General features: G+C 38.1%; 1 protein-coding gene across 21 annotated transcripts in view; it reads right to left on the bottom strand.

Moving 5' to 3' along the window:
• LOC117406865 (nebulin-like) overlaps positions 1 to 18,874 on the bottom strand; it is a 94,509-nt gene that overhangs the window by 20,197 nt on the left and 55,438 nt on the right. For 19 of the 21 annotated variants that reach the window (XR_009329748.1, XR_009329747.1, XM_059032432.1 and 16 more), the window contains 33 exons: positions 18,606 to 18,710; positions 17,797 to 17,901; positions 17,439 to 17,543; positions 17,229 to 17,336; positions 16,825 to 16,938; positions 15,337 to 15,534; positions 14,748 to 14,852; positions 14,448 to 14,555; positions 14,225 to 14,332; positions 13,527 to 13,634; positions 13,099 to 13,206; positions 12,606 to 12,710; positions 12,355 to 12,459; positions 12,072 to 12,170; positions 11,538 to 11,642; positions 11,175 to 11,279; positions 10,774 to 10,878; positions 10,208 to 10,312; positions 10,003 to 10,107; positions 9,364 to 9,468; positions 8,910 to 9,014; positions 8,342 to 8,446; positions 6,748 to 6,852; positions 5,208 to 5,312; positions 4,494 to 4,601; positions 3,974 to 4,078; positions 3,545 to 3,649; positions 3,212 to 3,316; positions 2,814 to 2,918; positions 1,660 to 1,770; positions 1,278 to 1,388; positions 746 to 847; positions 511 to 615 (listed from right to left, as the gene is read on the bottom strand). Coding sequence is in view for 19 of the 21 variants with exons in the window: in XM_059032432.1 (XP_058888415.1) it covers positions 511 to 615; positions 746 to 847; positions 1,278 to 1,388; positions 1,660 to 1,770; positions 2,814 to 2,918; positions 3,212 to 3,316; positions 3,545 to 3,649; positions 3,974 to 4,078; positions 4,494 to 4,601; positions 5,208 to 5,312; positions 6,748 to 6,852; positions 8,342 to 8,446; positions 8,910 to 9,014; positions 9,364 to 9,468; positions 10,003 to 10,107; positions 10,208 to 10,312; positions 10,774 to 10,878; positions 11,175 to 11,279; positions 11,538 to 11,642; positions 12,072 to 12,170; positions 12,355 to 12,459; positions 12,606 to 12,710; positions 13,099 to 13,206; positions 13,527 to 13,634; positions 14,225 to 14,332; positions 14,448 to 14,555; positions 14,748 to 14,852; positions 15,337 to 15,534; positions 16,825 to 16,938; positions 17,229 to 17,336; positions 17,439 to 17,543; positions 17,797 to 17,901; positions 18,606 to 18,710 (3,588 nt within the window). In the remaining 2 variants the exon portion in view is untranslated. Of the gene's footprint in view, positions 1 to 510; positions 616 to 745; positions 848 to 1,277; positions 1,389 to 1,659; positions 1,771 to 2,813; positions 2,919 to 3,211; positions 3,317 to 3,544; positions 3,650 to 3,973; positions 4,079 to 4,493; positions 4,602 to 5,207; positions 5,313 to 6,747; positions 6,853 to 7,449; positions 7,552 to 8,341; positions 8,447 to 8,909; positions 9,015 to 9,363; positions 9,469 to 10,002; positions 10,108 to 10,207; positions 10,313 to 10,773; positions 10,879 to 11,174; positions 11,280 to 11,537; positions 11,643 to 12,071; positions 12,171 to 12,354; positions 12,460 to 12,605; positions 12,711 to 13,098; positions 13,207 to 13,526; positions 13,635 to 14,224; positions 14,333 to 14,447; positions 14,556 to 14,747; positions 14,853 to 15,336; positions 15,535 to 16,824; positions 16,939 to 17,228; positions 17,337 to 17,438; positions 17,544 to 17,796; positions 17,902 to 18,605; positions 18,711 to 18,874 lie in introns of all 21 variants that reach the window. The other 2 variants (XM_034011237.3, XM_059032431.1) reach the window with 1 other exon arrangement.

The following is an 18,874-nucleotide window of genomic DNA, read 5'->3' on the forward strand; positions in this document are numbered from 1 at the left end:
ACCAAATACCTGAGCCTAGTAATAGATATGGCAGTGCCATGATTTCATGAAGGAAAAACATATGCTACATAGGATGATATGTCATGTACCAAAGCTCAGCATCATTGCTCTCCAGATACTATACTGTCACATACTCTTACATACTTTCATTTTACTGTGGGTCGCATTCAATTTATTTTATTTTATTTATAAGTATATTTATCAAGATTGAAAGATTCTTAAGCCAGGTTGAAAAAAAAACATAAAATAGTAACCTGCTAAATTTGCAAACCTATAAAATAAAATAATTTCGATGGGACTAATTTGGAATTTAAGGAAACTTTGATCTAAAAAAATATGATGATTTGAGCAGATAGATCACAAGAACGTATTCCATAATTATTTTTTGGAGAAGAAATAAAAAATTAAAAACTGAATTAAAAACAAAACATTTATAGAACATATCTACAAAGTATAACAGTAGTTGATGGGGTGGGTTCATTAAGCCAACAGAAATAAGGGCTCACATACCTTACTGGTCAGCTTGGACACCTGCTGGGCCAGTTCAATATCTGGACGGCCGACCATGGATACTCCGCGGCTGGCATCTTGGCGAGCTTTAGTTCTGTACCCAATCTGTGGGACAAGTGATAATGACAAGGTTTCATCATAACCAGCTTGACTCAGTGTACACTAAATCCACCATTATGTGAAGACATAAGCAACAGTATACTTATTAATCCCCCGTGTGTTTAATATAGCTTACATCGCTGATGAGTTTAGCAGCCTGGGTGGCCTTCTTAATATCTGGACGATCGGCAACAGAGGTGTAATGCAGCTGAGCCTTGGCTGCCTGTTTGTAGGCAAACTGCAGAAAGAGTTGAAAAGATTGAAAAAACAACACAACAGAAAACAGCAAATGTTCACTTTCACTGGGGCTCCAAATCCGTTTCTCCTGTGATAACAGGGCACAGTACAGTTTGGGTAAACACACGTTCAAAAGGGTCTAGAGTACAGCAGCCTGTGGCTGAGTCAAACAGCTGATTCGGTTGAATTCAGAAACCAAATACAGAAATTAAACTATTGTCATATAATAGATCTAAATGCAGGGTGTACATAGTGTACTTGCTCACAACAGTCTCCCTTGCTATTATAACACTCTTAACTTGTACCCCTTGTACTCCTGCCCTGTGGTTATCACTTAAATAATAATACAAGTAATTCACTCTTCAAAATGGCAATTGTATTCTTTAAAAAGACAATGCTGTAAGAGTTAAAAGGAGAGTGGTAGTACTCACATTACTCTGACTCTTTGCAACATCCATTGCGTGTTTCACATCAGGGGGGGTCTGCATGTTAGCATAGTTGGACTTGCCTTTCTCTTTCTCAAACTTCTGCTTGTATTGTTTCTATATACAGAAAAAATATATAATTTTCCACATTTAGCTACAACTATAACAACATGACTGCAAAATGAGTCATGAACCATGCTTTAAAGCTATTAATGAAGATACAACATCTCAAAGTTGGCAGTGGTAAGTGACAATGGGGTCCCTCAGATCCTTGTAGGAATGTGTTGCTATTTGCCACTTCATCTTTGTCCCTGTGCATAAGCAAGCAGTCCATTTGTCTTCTGAAGTCACCTATGAATCCTGCAAACCTCAGAAGCCACTGACTCACCTGGCTAAGGATGTTGGAGGCTTCTTTGGCACGCACAGTGTCGCGGGTCTCAGACAATGTGGTGAAGGATCCCATTTGTAGCTCCTTCTTACTGGCTTGTTTGTATTTAGACTGAGGACAAAAAAGCAAAAGGTACTGTATAAAGACACTTCTGATGCACCACATTGAGAGTTGCTTAGACCAATTCAACCTCAGTTAACATCTACCCCTTTTCAAAGCAGTGATGCCTGTTATTAGATATGGGAATTGAGCATGTGTGAGTTCCACCCTTAACCCTAACCCTAAACTGAACTCTAAACCCTAACCCTAACCCTAACCCTCACCATGTCAGTGACAGCTACTGCTTCAATACAGTGGACTGATGCAGAAAAGTCAACCTCCAATATCATTACCACCTAGTGTAACAGGTGCAATTTGAATTTGCACTGTTCCTTTAAATTTGTATAGCTTGTTCAATAGTGCCTTGTTTGGAGGTCAAGGGTAAGAGCCCATCTGCGCAGAAGCAAGTCACTCCGGGCTTGCTTCTTACAGGTGAGGCTGCGTGTTTGAGGTGCTCTAATTTATAATATTATCATTTTGATTTTTACATGTATTTTGTTAAACTATTTGATCGGTATATATATATGTTTATGTTATAAGATACACATATAGAGCATTATGTGTTGTGAAAAAATGTTAAAATAATTTTTGTATGCTGAGTGCGGCGAAACGTGGTTAGCACGTGTTAATATTGTGTACACTAGCAATGTAAATGTGATTGTTTTTTTGGTATTACACCTATTTTATCTGAAGTCACTCCGGGCTTGCTTCTTACAGACCCGATGCTGCATGTGTAGAGCAATAAAAGCCGTTGATTTATGAAATGTCGTCCTGTCTGCTTTACGTGGGCCTACACTGAGTGGAAATCAGCGCACACGAAAAGACAGGAAAAAAAGTTTCAACGCAGAGTACGAAGGAAGTGGGTTACACTAGCTTAGTCAAGTCCATTCTTGCCACATTCTCTTGATAAGATATAGTCTGATATAGATACATGTACAGTGACTATAGTCTATTAACACAGACCAGTTCATTCATTATTACCAGTATTCTGACAACTCCATTTCAAACAATTTTCCAGTAATAATATTAAGCTGTCTGTCTGCAGTGATCAGTACCTCTGACACCAGGGAGCCAACAGATTTTGCATGGAGCATCTGAGGAGTGTCTGCCACAGTCTTGTAGAAGCCTCTGGCTTTCTCATACTTCTGTCTGTATTTCACCTGGAGGGAAGGGAATATAGTATCAGTACAACACAAAGGCGGTAATATCGCCTTCAATATTTCAGCTTTGATTTTGTTTCTTTTTACATTTTATAAAACATTTTGGTTAAATGGAAGATAAAATATAGCTTCCCTGGCTATGCCTGGTAAGATGTAATCATCTTCATTTCCAAAGTCTTAAGTAACAGCTATTATATATAAAATGATAAATTTATGCGAGAAACATTTTTCCAGGTTGTCGTTTACAAGTGCAACCATCAACAACAAGGTCACTGGAACGCCTGGACACTCACGCCACTAGCCATTTCATTGTTCTTCATTGCCAGCATCATGGTCTTGTCATCAGTCACAGACAGTTTGCATCCTTTCAGCACCTCTCTGTCATACTTGTACTCAACCTGAGGAATAAATAAGGAAGAGAGGAGCATTTGGACCAAGCCTTAGATAGCTAGATAGACAGATAGACAGAATGAAGAAGAAAACTAATTGTAATAATTATATCTCTATATAATACAGATAGATACAGTGTTTAATTAATCTAGTCACTACTGTGCTGGTTACAAAGTGACGCCCTTTACTCCTCAGTCTTAACAAGTTCAGCTCTGCCCCAGAGATGAGTTTCTCACATCGCTCTGTTGGAAGGATGTCTTCGCAGCGTGAACAAAGTCAGGTCTGTCAACGGTCCAGATCCATTTGGCTTTAGTAGCTTCATACTTCTTCTTGTAGGTAAGCTTCAGAAAAAAATCAAGACATGATGCATGATAACTATCTATTCCATAGAAAGAACTAAAAAAGATTCAAATCAATTTACCTAGTACTGTTACAACAACAAGATTTTTTTTTTAAAGCTAAATAATGTATTTTAAGTTTTAAGGGTTATTTTGCATAAATGTACAATTCATTTTGATGAGGTGCACAAGACGGCAATTGCCAATGTTGTTTTTACTTTAGATTTGAATTTCAATTCTTGCACTCAGTAATGACCACTAAGCTGTACAGACATTACTGCCTGTCTCAATATCACACTGAGTACTGATGGTAAGCACAGGACTTACGTTGCTGATGTTATCATAAGCTTCCTTTGCAGCCTTGATTTCAAAAGCACCTGGATCGATCGTGATGTGAGCCTTGTTTTTCTCATAATCCTCCTTGTACTTCAGCTGGAAAAGAAGAAGAACAAATCACAGACAATACTCCACCAACGTTGCAAACAGCATGTGGTAGAATTGATAACAGATATGGAATCGAAGGAGTTGAATGTTGAGAATATCAAGCAAGCAACAAAAACACACTTGAACTTAGTCACAAGTTCTTTCTTTTTAACTATTTCCAACAGTGTCATTATAAAGGCTAGTCTACATTTATGACTATTTCTTTAACTGGTGGCAGAAAAATATCAATCTGTGAAATCCAAGCGTGAACCATTAATATGAGTGATTAGGTAATTCAGAAATATAAAGATTAAACATAGACAGAACTACCTTTACGGTGTGTTTAGGATGCATTCCTGTAGTGTAAAACTGAATCTAGATTTCGATTCATGAGGGGAGTCGATAAGTTTCTAAAGAAGCTTACCAGGCTGAGTCTCTCCTTCACCTTCTTCATGTGCTGCAGCGATGGGGTATCGTGCCCCAGGGTGTAGCCCTTGGCCTTGGTCTTATTGTGTTCCATCTTGTAAATGATCTGAAAGGGCAATAAAAATTGATCATATTTAAGAAGAATATATATTTATTTAAATATATATTTTTTATGAATTTCAATTGTCATGAAGAACCCTGTTTCTTCAGCTCAAGTCTTTGACAAACATAGAAACAGTAATACTGGGAAGTCTTCCACTAGTTCCTGTGTACTTGCTTGTTTGTGTTGTGATCCAAGGCTAAGGAGTCTTGCATCTCCTTTTGTTGCTGTTATTTATTATTAGAAGGGGAAACCTGGTGTCAGCCACGTATTCACCGTTTGAGACAAAGTTTAAAGAACTAAGGGGGTCAGTAATTCAGCAAATAGCAGTGTTTACAGACACTGACAATTACAACGACTGAAAGCATTGACATTCACAGCCATTCATGTTTGAACTGATCCTGTACTATCATTTTCATGTTGACAAAATGCATCGCATCGTGGGTCTCATGCTATCAGAGATGTGTTGAAAAGGGTCATTAGGTTCTAGAACAAGGGAATCCCCAGAGATGTGTTGAAAGGGGTAATTACGTTCTAGAACAAGGGAATCCCCAGAGAGATGTATTGAAAAGGGTAATTCGGTTCTGTAACAAGGGAATCCCAATTACTCACGTCGCTGAACTGCTTGCTGACTTTCTGAGTGCGAGCGTGTTCAGGGGTGTCCAACACAGAGGTGAACTTGTCCTTTTCCTTCTCATATTCTGCCCTGTATTTCCACTGGTCAAATAAATACATTAAAAAATAAAGATTAGTGAAAATAGCAAAATGGATTATGAAAACCTGACTCTACTTGGGATTAAATCTCTATATCTCTAGCCACTGGAAACTGTATAAAGTGACATTGCTGTTTTTAAATGTATTGTCTAACTGCATTCACGATGCAATTGTTTTACACTAGATCTGATCTGAACTGTGAGGTTGGGTAGGGTGTTTTATAGAGAACATCAACTACACTGATAACATAACATAAAGAAAGTGGGAGAGCAAACAGTAGGCTATGACCTCCAATTGCCTGCTAACTTGTTAATAGGGCTGTACATAAAGACACGATCCTACCAAGCTGGAAAAGTTTACATTTAGAAATAAAAACTAGGTTTTTATGGTTTTATGGTAAGTTTTAAATAAATAACAATGACTTTAACTTTGGGTCTAGGTTGCTTTCAAAGTCAAACTGGCGTTGGCGACCCCACTGTTACCCGAGCTCTGAACTATCGCACTATGGCTCATCAAATAAAATCCAAATAAAGCATAAATTGAACACAATTAAACTTACCAGCAAAAGGTTCATGCATATTCTGTGCACACAATGTATGGAAAACATGCCAATAGAAAAGGTGCACAACACATGTCTGAGCAACACAGACTAATGAACACGATGCATGCCATTATGCTGAAAGGTAAAGTTAACCTCAAGGGTAAGGAGGTCCCTGGTGTCTTTGAATTGATGTGAGGGCAGCACAAAACTATGCATTTCAAAGAAGTGTATGAGTACAACAAAAAACGACTTTTACTTATGTAATGGGCAGTGTTGTGTGATGCACTGCCGGTACGGATTCGGCCGTCCTGTCGGTGAGAGATGAGGTTAAAAGCTCTAAAACCGTGAATGCAGTCGAGCCCGGCTCTTTTGAATAGTGGTGAAGACTCTCGCTTGCAGCGCACAGGGCTGCCGCTTGACACCCAGCCTCGGCCCTGTTACACTTAGGAAATAGTTTAAGTTTGAACTTTCTCATTTCCAAATCATAGCTATGAATTTGGATCTAGCAAAGGGAATGCAGAACAAAAAGAAAATACTCAATATCCTTTCTACTCATTTGTTTTTACTTCCACCTTTTCACTTTATTCAAATATATTATCCTTAAGGTAAAGTAAGTACGTTAAAAAACACAAAAGCTTTTCATTTCTATTTATTATATTTCATGCATTCTTAGAGCCGTTAGGAAGAGTCACCTCAACAAATATGGTAATTTGTTAACATTCCTTCACATGTTGCATTAAAAAAAGCTAGTTAAGAAAGTGGTGGGTAGAAGGTAGAACACTACAGCCAAAACAATTACGAGGCTTTTGATGTGTAAAGGAGAGTTTTGTGATTTTCAAAGCCAGGGAAGGCAGGAGGCTGCAGTGTGGACACATGTCCGAAGCAGTGAGCTGTTACCTGGCTCCACAGGTTTGTGTTGTAAAGTGCAGTCAGGATATCCGGCCGCAGAATTTCATTGCAACCCTGCTGCAACAGCTTCTTGGCCACAGACTTATACTTTTTCTGTCAGTGAAGACATGTAGCATGCAAAGGAGGAAGCAACATATAAGAGACAGAAGAAGACAGTGAGGAACATTGAATCCCCAGGTGAACCTCTGCTGTATGCACTCCATGAAGAACCCAGATTCATTTGAGAGGGAGCTGCTGCATGAGAAAGCTGAAACTCTCATTCTGACAAGCACCTTGTCACTTCTATGACCAGGAACTTTATGTCTTTCAATCCGAGGAGGTACCAGGACTGCAAACTAAACATTTCAGGGATCATTCTAATACACAGTTTGTAGGGCAGGAAGACCCGATTTGGAACGGATCCTGTTAGGCATGCATTTGTTGCATTGCCAAGGATCTTTTATTAAAAGCTAAATAAACTCACTGATAACAAAAATGAAAAGGGAACTGCAAAGGAGTACATAGAGTCTGGACAGGCACACACAAAGTGCCGGAGGGCATTTTGGGTGGCAAAAGACTAGACAAGATCCGCCAGAAGAGAGACGTGAATGTATGATGTCATGGCTGCTGGTGACCTCATGCATGGAACCAGGTCCATGCTGGAGGTTCGGTGGAGACCACATGGCGGAAGCGTCTGGCCTTTGGTTTTACCTGGCTGCGATTGTTGGCCTCTTTGGCCAGGATGTTTCTAGGATCATCAACAATAACGCTGTACTTATCCTTCCTCTTCTCATATTCAGCTCTGTACAGCTTCTGCTCAGAATGTCACAGGGGGGTTATAGTGATAAAAAGACTACCAAACACTGTAAACACAATCTGTGCAACCAATACGGAACTTTATGTTTCTGCATTGTTAAACTTTATCGGGAATAAAGGCTCACTTTTCTTTTTTGTGTTGGGCAATTTGACCTTGTTTTTTAACAAAGTGTCACAGATTTGTATCCAAAGCATTAATTCAATAGTGTTTTTAATATTTTTTTGTAAAGCGGCAATCCTGCAAGGAAATGACTAATATCACATTGCAGCAATATCGTGTCACTATTACCCATTGCTCAACTGCACTGAAAGGAAATATTTCAAGCAATTTTATGAGCACATCTTGTACAGGTACACCAAGCCTTGTGCTACAGTTATGGCTTAAACTTTCCTTTTATAAGCAGGTTACCACAAACGCTTGGTTGTTTAACATTTCTGAAAAGTGTGCCTTCCAAACTGTAAAGCTTGGCTTTAAGGTTTTACCTTAACAGCTGTAATAGGATCCCTTATAGAAGCAGTGAAGAGAAAAAACACAGTTATAACAGTTATACAGGTATTACCGACTTAGATACTGTTCACACATTCTCCATCTCCATAGTAATTAATATCTTCTCTACTCTTGGATTTTACATTGTTGTTTTTGTATAGACTCTATACAGTAAACTGTATGTAAATATAATCAATCATACTGTAACTGTCTGTATGTATTTAAATTAAACAGCTTTCTTTTAAAAATATTCCCCTCCTTACTAAAATGCAGTAGCTGTCCCGTATTTGCCGTGGGTACCTGATTGATGAGCTGAGCTGCGTGCTTGGCGGTTTCATACAGAGGGTTGTCCGCTGTGTACCTGAAGTTGGCTTTGTTCTTCTCAGATGAGGCACGGTACTTGTTCTGTTTAAAAAAAAAGAATGCACCGATTTATCCCTACAATACCCGACAGCCCCTGGTTTGAATAAATAAGAATGAAATCAGTTAGAAAAGTCAATGCACCAATAGATCTAGATCTTACTTGGCCTTACATAATATATAGTGTTCAGTATATGATTTATATAAAACTACAGATGCCTAAATAGAGCAGTTTATATGATAAGCGTTACACGGATTAGAAGGCCAAAGCAAATATTAGATATATATAACATGCAATACCATAAATAAATACATACAACTATGCATTTGTGTCCAAAATCTAAAATCTAAAAGTGTAATAGTGAACTGAATACACGTCTTCTTTGTTATTAGGTCCTGGCAGTACTGTCACTGAACATGGCTGCTCTGCTTTGCCCAGCTTAGTGTTGCACACAGACTAATGGAGTCTCAGTGAGGAGGGAGTCTAAGTGCACCGTTCCATACATACCCCACTGTAGAGGCTTTTGTTGTGCTCGGCCAGGACCATATCCGGAGTGTCCCACACGTAGCACCCAATGCCCCTCATCCAGGTCAGGTCCTCTTTGTATTTGACCTGGTAGGATGTGAAGATACAATGAATATATTTCTAAAGGATCTCGTATGCAGAGTTCAATCTGCTAAAGTTTTGCAACTACAGTAGGGTTAGCTGATAGCTGATTTCTTTGTGCATCTTTTTATCTGTGTGCAGAACATTTCTATGTACCTTCAAATTCTTTGCATATTAATGGTAACAACTTCAAGTTATCAAAGCAACTAGTCTCAGCTGACAGTCAAGTTGACAATGAAGGGGACTCTAAATACCCATTATTTTCTTGAACCAAAGTAAGCGGTTCTTAAACAGAACTGCCCATTTATTTTGTTTATTTTTAGACGATTCCGAGTGAAAGGAGTGCGGCACGTACATCGCTGACGGCTTCGCTGACCATGCGATGATGGAAGTTCTCTGGGCGGTCGGGAATAGACCTCCACAGCCCCAGCTCGTTCACATACTTCTCTCTGTATTTCACCTGGGAGAAAACAAAACAAAAAAAAAAAGAGTCAAGACTGAGGTAAAGCCCTTACAACACAAAGGCAAACGCATGCACGTTTAAAATCATACAACAGCTTCAGACACAGCTTCCACTTGGCTTAGTTATTTAAATACAATCCTCACAAAGTATAGCCAAACCAACTAATTCTTTTTTTGAAATGACTGTATCATGGAAGACATATTAAAATAACTAATAACAGTAACTTGAAACCCTTACAAAAGTTTCCCATGCTAGTTTTGCGGTTTTGCCATGCTTTTCCCATGATTATAGGATGAATTTGCCATAGATTTCCCTGGTTTGCCATGTTTATTAATATGCTTGCTTTTCTTTACAATGCTTACCTATGCTTTAACCATGCTTTCAATATGCTTTATTATACTTTGCTATGCTTTTACTATGGTAAACTTTTATAAGGGACAGGTCTACTATTTACTGAAATTCTCAATAACACAAGGATTCGCTAATACTAATGCAGCCCACCTACAGCACATATAGCTGTATCATACTTACTTCGCTGATGTCATCAGTGACCTTGCGATGATAGATGATGTCCAGGGCATCTTTCACGCTGTGGTAGTGTCCCTTTGCATTCTCAAAGGTTTCCTTGTAGCGCAGCTGCAGGACGAAACGTCGTTTAGAATTGTGTAGTGTAATTGTTTAATGTAAAATTCCCTGTTGATCTGTATGGTGTTTCAACACTTTACTGTATACATACATCACTGGCGTTGAGGTAAGCCTTCTTGGCTCTAATCAGGATGGGAGTGTCTGCGATGGGGGTGTACTTGTTCTTCATCTTTTCATACTGCGCCTTGTATTTATTCTTACAAACAAAAGATAAAAAAGGAAGACATCAATAAATACATTTTTAAAAATCGCACAGCCCACTCATTTGGTTGTTTAAATGTATCAACATGGACCTAAATACAGTAACACAGTAGAAAACTTGCAAACACAGTGCATTCATCTAAAAATCACTCTGATTAGATACATTTGTTCTAGACGTTGTGTTGACGTGGAGCAGAGGGCTCACGGCACAGTATTGTTTCTTCAAAGCTAAATTATAATTGAACTCTGTAGACATTTTTTTTACCGTTTTTACCCATTTCTCAGCAAACTATTCCTTAAGACTTACTGACCAGGAACCTGCTCACCATAAAACATTCAGTAATCTCAAAACCAATGCAATATTCACCACGTTAGCTCCAACAATGTAAGACAAGGTTTCATTTTAAGTAAAAAAAAATAAAAAAGCGGTCCTCAAAAGCTATGCCTCAATCTCACCTCGCTGGTCACCACTTTCATTTGTCTGGCGTGTTTCATGGCTGGTGTCTGAGATTCAGAGGTGAAGTGAGGTCTCTCCTTGGTGGCCAGTTCAGTGTACAGGTACTGAAACAAACACAAGCAAAAAATTCAATTCAGAGATAAGCGTCAAGAACATGCATGAAGATCTATGTATTTCCATGCATGTCACAGTTTAGAAGTGTAAAGGGAAGTGTTGTGTGACACACTGCCATTACGGATTCTGTCCTGTTCCCTGTCTGTGAGACAAGATGAGGTTAAAAGCTGAAAAACCTTGAATGCAGACGCGCATGTGGTTAAGATGCTTGATCACTGTGCGCAGGGTCGCTGGTTCACACCCAGCCTCTGCCCTGCTGTATAAGAGACACGTTCTCACACCCTACCTGGCTCTGGAGCTGTTGGCCCATTTTGGCCCTCTGGATGTCAATGCTGTCGGACAGTGCAGTGTATTTAGTCTTCATCTCATTACCAGCAGCTCTGTAAACCAGCTAAAAAAAAAAAAATTCAACAAAATGAATAACAAGTCACTGTATTGCAACACGTCTAGAACAGTTTTTACTTGAACACCTTGCTCATAAAACAAACACTTAGTTACTGCAGCTTTTTGCTATGAACAGTAAAATATATTTTATACATATATAACATACTACAAAGCGCATTATATCAAACAAACGTTAAAACAAAAGTCATTTTTAACAGTGCTGCTAATAATGCTTAAGGTAAAAAAAAACAACCCTGGTACTTACCTGACTCAAGTGTGTTTTGAGTTCTGTTGCAGTTCTGTATTCAGGAGTATCCAGCACAACAGTGAATTTATCGTGCATCTTCTTAGCTGCAGTGGTATATTTAGACTGAAACGAAAGAACAAAAGGTGAGCAAACTGCAAGAATGCAGAGCCTTTCTACTGTTAAAGCAAAGTCCAACTTGTCAACGAATAAAATGGTTAAGTTTTCTTACACAGTTTGTTTTATTTTTTTGAAATGCATTCTAATGGCCATTTATCTGAATATGTGCTTACTAATGCAATGCAAGGAAATAACTTCATACATTACAGATGAACAAATATAAACATACTTTTTTTTTTTTAATTGTGTTTTGAAATAGTAACTGCTCATTACAAACATTATTCTTGCATGTTGTCTGCTTCCTCGATGTATTTTATCACCCCTTTGTGTTTCTTCAAGGGCATCTTCTTCCCTGTTTTAAGCTTGCTTCTCTTTCAGGTCTACCTGCTGTACACTATATTTGTATTTGATATCAACTAAGACAGGTTAACTTACCCAGAGTTTAGACACACCCCGGATGCGGACCATTTCAGGAGTATCATACAGGAAGCATCCCATTCCCTTCAGCCACTGCAAGTCCTCTTTGTATTTCAACTGAAATGGGAGAAATGATCACTGTTACAAATAAAGGGTGCATGTGCCATTAATGTTTTGAATTATTTTACATCCAAGCACACAGTACAAAAAAAGATCAATTAAAACATACAGGAAATGTCTGATCATTTCTCTTTAAAACTTGGAGTTAATGCTACATACAAATCACAACACAAGTACATACGTCACTGGTGATTTCATTAACGTAGCGGCAATGCACCAACTCTGGGGTCATAGGCATAGAAATCAGGTGCCCTTTCATGTTGTGGTAGTTTGTCTTGTAGGAGATCTGTAAAACAAAGAACAGTATAATCAGAACGTTAGGCTAGTTGATCAAGTTAAAACAGCTGCAGTTTTTTCCATCCTGTTATAAAAAAGGTAAATTGTCTGGACTAGTAACACAGCATTAATCAAAGCTGTAAAAATGTGACTCACATCACTGACTGCTTCCTGAGTGGCTTTGACTTGTCTGATTTCAGGGGTATCGTAGGTTGTATGGATCTTGTCCTTCTCATGCTCATACTTTTCACGGTATAAACGCTGTGAAAGAAAAAGCTAATTCATTCCACAAGCAAAACGATTATGTAAAACACAACAGAAATGATAAGTTTAATGTACATTTTTTGGTGGGGCTAACAAACAAAGTCACACTGTTCTTCAGTTCACTAACCTATATATCCGAATAATAGCATTGTGAGATGTTTTTTTTATTCAACATTTAGAACGACACCATACATTTACTCTGTATTCATTTTACTGGGATTGACGTATTACCAGTTTGTGATGTTCTCATTAGAATACTTTACGGCTGCCCCACTTTTTTTTCACCATCTGGCAGCAATCGTTCCATCTTTATTGGTCCCTTAACAGTGAGGAAAGGGAGCATGAGCATTCCTGCAGATTTCCAGTGACTCTTAGACTGTCTTACCGGGTTAATGACTGTATTCGTCTTCCTTATATTGACAAAGTTCACGCTGTCTGGCAGCAGAGTGTAGGACTTGGCTTTCATGTGCTCATAGGCTTCTTTGTACTTATGCTGTGAAAAGATGAAGGGGGATAATTGAACTAGCTACATTTCTGGGAAGGAAAAAACGTGGTTAACATTTTACTATTGAAATATATATATATATATATATATATATATATATATATATATATATATATACATTAATAGCAGATCAATTTTCATTGTTTTGCTTGTTTTCAATCAGCCTGTTCTTAGGAAACATGATCAGCAATTTATTTTAATTATAAAAGGAAATGTAAAACTGAGTCACACCTGACATGCTGCTTAACTCACATCACTGACGAAAACAACAAAATACCAGAGCCAGTGTGTTTGTAATTGGTGCTTACGTCACTCTGGACGATGCTGGAGTGTTTTGCTTGTCTGATGGCTGGGGTGTCAGAGGGAAGGGTGTATCCAATCGGCATCAGTTTCACACTGGCTTCTTTATACAGATTCTGTGGGGAAAAAAGAAAATGCATGAACTCGTTTTCCTCTGGGGTTCAAAAATTAATGTCTGGGCTCATTATGGCTTAGGGTCTATAAAACCACACGTACTGAACTGAAATTGACAGATAAGTTATAACTGCGAGAGAAAAATCTATAATGCAACCACAGCTAAATCTAGGTTCACCTCAATGTAAAATAAAAAATCAGTTCTTAAGACAAAAAGTTCTTCGGAATGTCATTAATTATCAGAGCAAGAGCGGTTAAATGCTTTTTCACTGGTGATACTTGCTCATATTTAAAACTTTCTTTCCAACCAACAAATCTATAGTACTGTAATTTTTAGAGTATAACTCGCACTCTTTTTTTTATATGGGCTGTGTTTTATATACGAGGTGTCAGTATCATTGGGTTATATGGTAGTCTGTATCCAGTAGTAAACTCTTATGTTTTGCTAGGGCAGTGTATAAGAGGTGAAGGTGATAAGGGATGTATCCAAAGGCAGCTGCTCAGTCATGCGTATTCCAAACAGGGTGTGTGTTATACTCCAGATTTTATGGTGTGCACTGTTGGAGAACGCTTCGGCCAAGGTTCAACCTACGCTGCTCTGGATCCTGTTAGCTTCACGCGCTCTCTCCAAATCCATAGAGGTGGCACAGGAGGTCATTGTGCCTTTGACGTTCTTCACATAGTCATGACGATAGACACGCTAAAGAGATACAGAGAAAACATTTTTTACACTGTCTATTATATTCATTTACATTTTAAACGTATAGTTGTAGGTTTTTTGCGTATATTATTCTAAGAAAAAAAGAATTACTTACGTCGCTCATCTGGTTATTACTGATGACAGCTTGAACATAGGTAGGAGTGTCTGTAACCACGGTGTAATTGGTCCTCATATAATCAGCTGCCTTAGCTTTGTATTGTACCTACATGACAGAAAGAAAATTAATACATATTGTACACGTGTTCTCTTAGATTAGCTTAAACTCTTCAATGTTTTCCAAAAAACTGGGGTTCAGTACATTTATATTATATAATAAATTACTGGACATAATAAACTGCAAACTATTGCACTACACGAGAATCTGGTTTGTCACCAGCAGAAGGCAATCACTCACGTCACTTTGAAGATTGTAGGAGCTCTTGGCACGCAGAATCTCAGGGGTGTCATAAACAGCGCAGCCAATGCCCTTCAGCCAGGTCAGATCATCCTTATAACAAATCTGAGGAAAAAGAATGAACAGCAAAATTCACTTGCTGTGTACGTTTACCGTTGGGATTTTTAAACACCTTTTCTGAGGGTTTTGTAAAGCAAGTGGATTAGGGTAGTAATAATAAGTCACTACACTCTGCAGGACCTGATGTACTTAGAGTTTAGACATGATTCTGAGAGCTCTTTTGAGGTCAAAGGGGTGCTTTATGAAGTGAATCTAAAACAACAACACTACATTAGTTAACTCAAGATGTTTTATACCCATAACAAGGTGATCTGTACACTAATTCACTGATCGTGGGCTTTAGGACTTGGTCAGCGGTTCAGTTGGTTCAATTAAATAATTAAGGACTCAACCCCAAGAAGATATCTGGATGAGAACAGGTGAAAAGCAAATGACTTCAAACCCATTAAGATTGATGGGAGTTACAATGTATAGGTATATATTGTTTCTTGGAGTGATGATTTTGTAATGTGCGGTAATGGATTCTTACATCACTGAGCTGGTCGTTGACCTTCCGGGCATGGATGTAGATCTGTTGGTCTGGCAGGCAGATCCATTGATGGAGATGCTTGCGGTAGTCAATCTCGCTGATCATGTTCTGGGTGTTCTTTGCAGCTACAATCTCCAGCATATCTGGGACAATGTGCACCTTGGCCTTGGTCTTCTCATAATCTGCCCTGTATAGGCGCTGCAAGAAACGAAAAAGACAGAGAATCACACCCCTACCACCCCATTGTGCACGCATGCCTGTGTTAATTCATGAACTTCAATATTACGGTACTTATGTTCTTCATGCAAACCACATTCCTGCATTATGGTCCAGTGGTTAAAGAAAAGGGCTTGATACCAGGAGGTTCCCGGCTCAGCCACCGACTCACTGTGCGTGACCCTGAGCAAGTCACTTAACCTCCTTGGGCTCCGTCCTTCGGATGAGACATAAAACCAAGGTCCTGTTGGAAGTGACTCTGCAGCAGCAGTTGTAATGCATAGCTCAATTTGGATAAAATAGACTGCTAACTGACCAATTGGAAATAATTAATAATAATAAACAATGGATTGTTCCTAGAATTTACATACATTTATAAGTTAACAGTTTTCGGAAAAAAATGAGGGGTATGCAGTACAATTTATTGTTAGAAAGGGTTCACTCTGTCTGAGAAGACTAAATAACTCACTTGTGTATCACTGAATGTGGAAAGAACACTCCCTTGTCACACATGGGATAACAATTCTCTTCATATATTTATGGCAAGCCAAATTATCATTTAGAGATATTTCAAATTGCATTTGAAGATATCTTCAAATATTTAGAGCTATCTGTAAATCATTTGCAGATATGTTTAAATAAATGTGATATCTGTAAATAAACCTTTTTGAAGATATCTTAATTTCATTTTGAGATATCTAGAAATGAAATCAAGATATCTCAGATTCATTTACAGATATCTTTAAATAATGTTTTTTACTAGTATGGGACGTCAAACTGTCATTTAGCGATACCTCGAAATAACTTCCCGTTCATTTAGAGATATCTCTAAAGGGATATCTCTAAATGACTTCCTGTGAAAATGCTCTGTTTTGAATGGACTTCCTGTCCATTTAGAGATATCTCTAAATGAACAGGAAGTTATTTAGAGATATCTCTAAATGATTTAGAGATATCTGAAAATTATTTAAAAGATATCTGAAAAACATTTAGATATCTGAAAATTATTTAAAGATATCTGAAAATGCATTTTAGATATCTCATTTAAAGCTCCACTTGAAGATATGTGGAAATCATTTTGAGATAGCTTTAAAAGTATTTTAGATATCTTAAAATGATTTAGAGATATATATATATATAAATGAATTTTAGATATCTCTAAATGATCATGTGGCTTGCCATAGATTTCCCTTTCACATTCAGAAGGACTGAACGGTGCCGTTTCTCATTCCCACAGTGATCACAGTTCCTTTCTTTGTTGTCAGTACTCACATCGATGCCCAGTTTTCCAGCTTTAAGGCATCTTGCTGTGGCGGGGTCATCCTCCACAGATTTGGGCAAGGTGTACAAAGCCTTGAACTTCTCATAATCCTCACGGTACTTCAGCTGAAATAAAGCAGACAACTCCAGTCAACACAGCAAGATCAAAATTTTCAATAAATACACCTGCTTTACCTAAGGAAGCCCTCTCGTCAGTTTCTACAATTACATGCTGCAACTGCAACATCATTTTAATGAAATGTGGATAAGTTCAATAAATAAAACAATATGTTAGCGCGCTCATTTTTCACAGCTGCTTTAGACTTCACTTTTCACAGCTGCTTTAGACTGTCACTTTTCACTTTAGACTTCACTTTTCACTGTTATATAGTAGTGTTATCTAACACTTTGCTTACTGAGCTGCCAATGGTCTTCTGCTGTTTGGCGAGGGCCATTGAGAAGGAATCGGAAGGCAGTTTGTAGCTTGTAGCTTTGATTTTGTCCCAGGCATCTGTGTAGAGTTTCTAAAGAATACAAGGGAAGTGTGTTTATTTAGTAACAACAATTAACAACTGACATGACAAAACAATGTGAATAAACAAGAAAATAAATGTTTTAAAACCTACATTGCTGTAAACGGTCTTCAGACCCTTGACTCTGGTGTAATCCACAGTGTCCAGAACGCTGGTGTACTGTTCTTTGGTCTTGTGGTAAGCCTCCCTGTATCTCAGCTGTAAAGAAGAAAACACAAATGAAAAAAAGGATAACAAAAAAAAAGCAAAAAAGGAAACCAGGATCTTTTTGAAGCCCATTAGGGGGGGATAAAAAAACTTGAAATTAGTCATTTAAAGTATTTACTTCATAGGGTTAAAATATACAACAAGAATATGCTGCAGTAAATCTTTAGCAATCAAACAATGTGCAACAACCACAAGTTATTATTATTATTATTATTATTATTATTATTATTATTATTATACTTACGTCACTGGAATGCTGGGCTGATGTCACTGCAGTGACATACACCGGGGTATCCGTGACAACACTATAGTTCTTAAACTCCGCGATTCCAGCAGCTTTATAGAGGGTCTGAAAAAAAGATAAAACTTGAGGAAATCTCCATAGAGCACCACAGATCATTAAAAACAAAGCCAAACGACAATTCCTTGTCTGCTACTTTAAGTTTATAAAGTGTGTTGTGTGTGTGTCTCCTATATAATAAGAGATGTCACCTGACGTTCAAATTGTACCAAGCACAGTATACAATATATTTTGTTCTTTAATTTTAGAAACGTACACAGATATAAAAATACACAAATACAGACGCATGTTCTCTCAAGCCTCTTAGGGTAAAAACATACAATAAGAATATGTTGCAGTAAATCTTTAGCTATCAAACAATGTGCATGAATAAACACAACATTACATATTTACACTAAAACACACAGCAAGAGTTTACCTTTAAAAAATGTACATAATAGAAACAAAAGATGTTGTGATATTTTGATAATACGCTCACCAAGCACAGCTGTCCACATTGCAGCTGTTGTCCACATTGTTGCACGAGTGCCATTTATTCTTAATATTCTAATAACACTGTCTCTGTAAATGATCAGACATGAATGAACCGGTGGTGGTTGTGATGTTCTCCACATGTTCAGGTACACAAGCGATTGGTTTTCTTCCAATCGACCGGGTTATGGGTTTAAGTTTTAAATGTACAATGAGGCTTGCGAGAACATCATGAAAGCAACACATTGAGAGCATGAGTCAAAGTGGGTGGGAATTCTTACATCACTCTGGAGTTCATAGGACTTCTTGGCACGCATTATCTCAGGTGTGTCCCAGACAAAGCATCCCATTCCCTTCAGCCAGGTGAGGTCTTCCTTGTAATACACCTGAAACAGGAATAATCAAGTCTGGTTAGAGCAATGTGACTAACTGCTTATCGTTGTTTAGATACCTTACACTTCCTTACAGGTCAGACAACACAGCAAAATGCATGCATGCAAAATCCATGTTACGTATGCAATACCACTGCAGCACTGTGGACACAGTCCTC

Source organism: Acipenser ruthenus, chromosome 10 (assembly GCF_902713425.1).
Source record: "Acipenser ruthenus chromosome 10, fAciRut3.2 maternal haplotype, whole genome shotgun sequence".
In the NCBI taxonomy this organism is placed as follows: Eukaryota; Metazoa; Chordata; class Actinopteri; order Acipenseriformes; family Acipenseridae; genus Acipenser; species Acipenser ruthenus.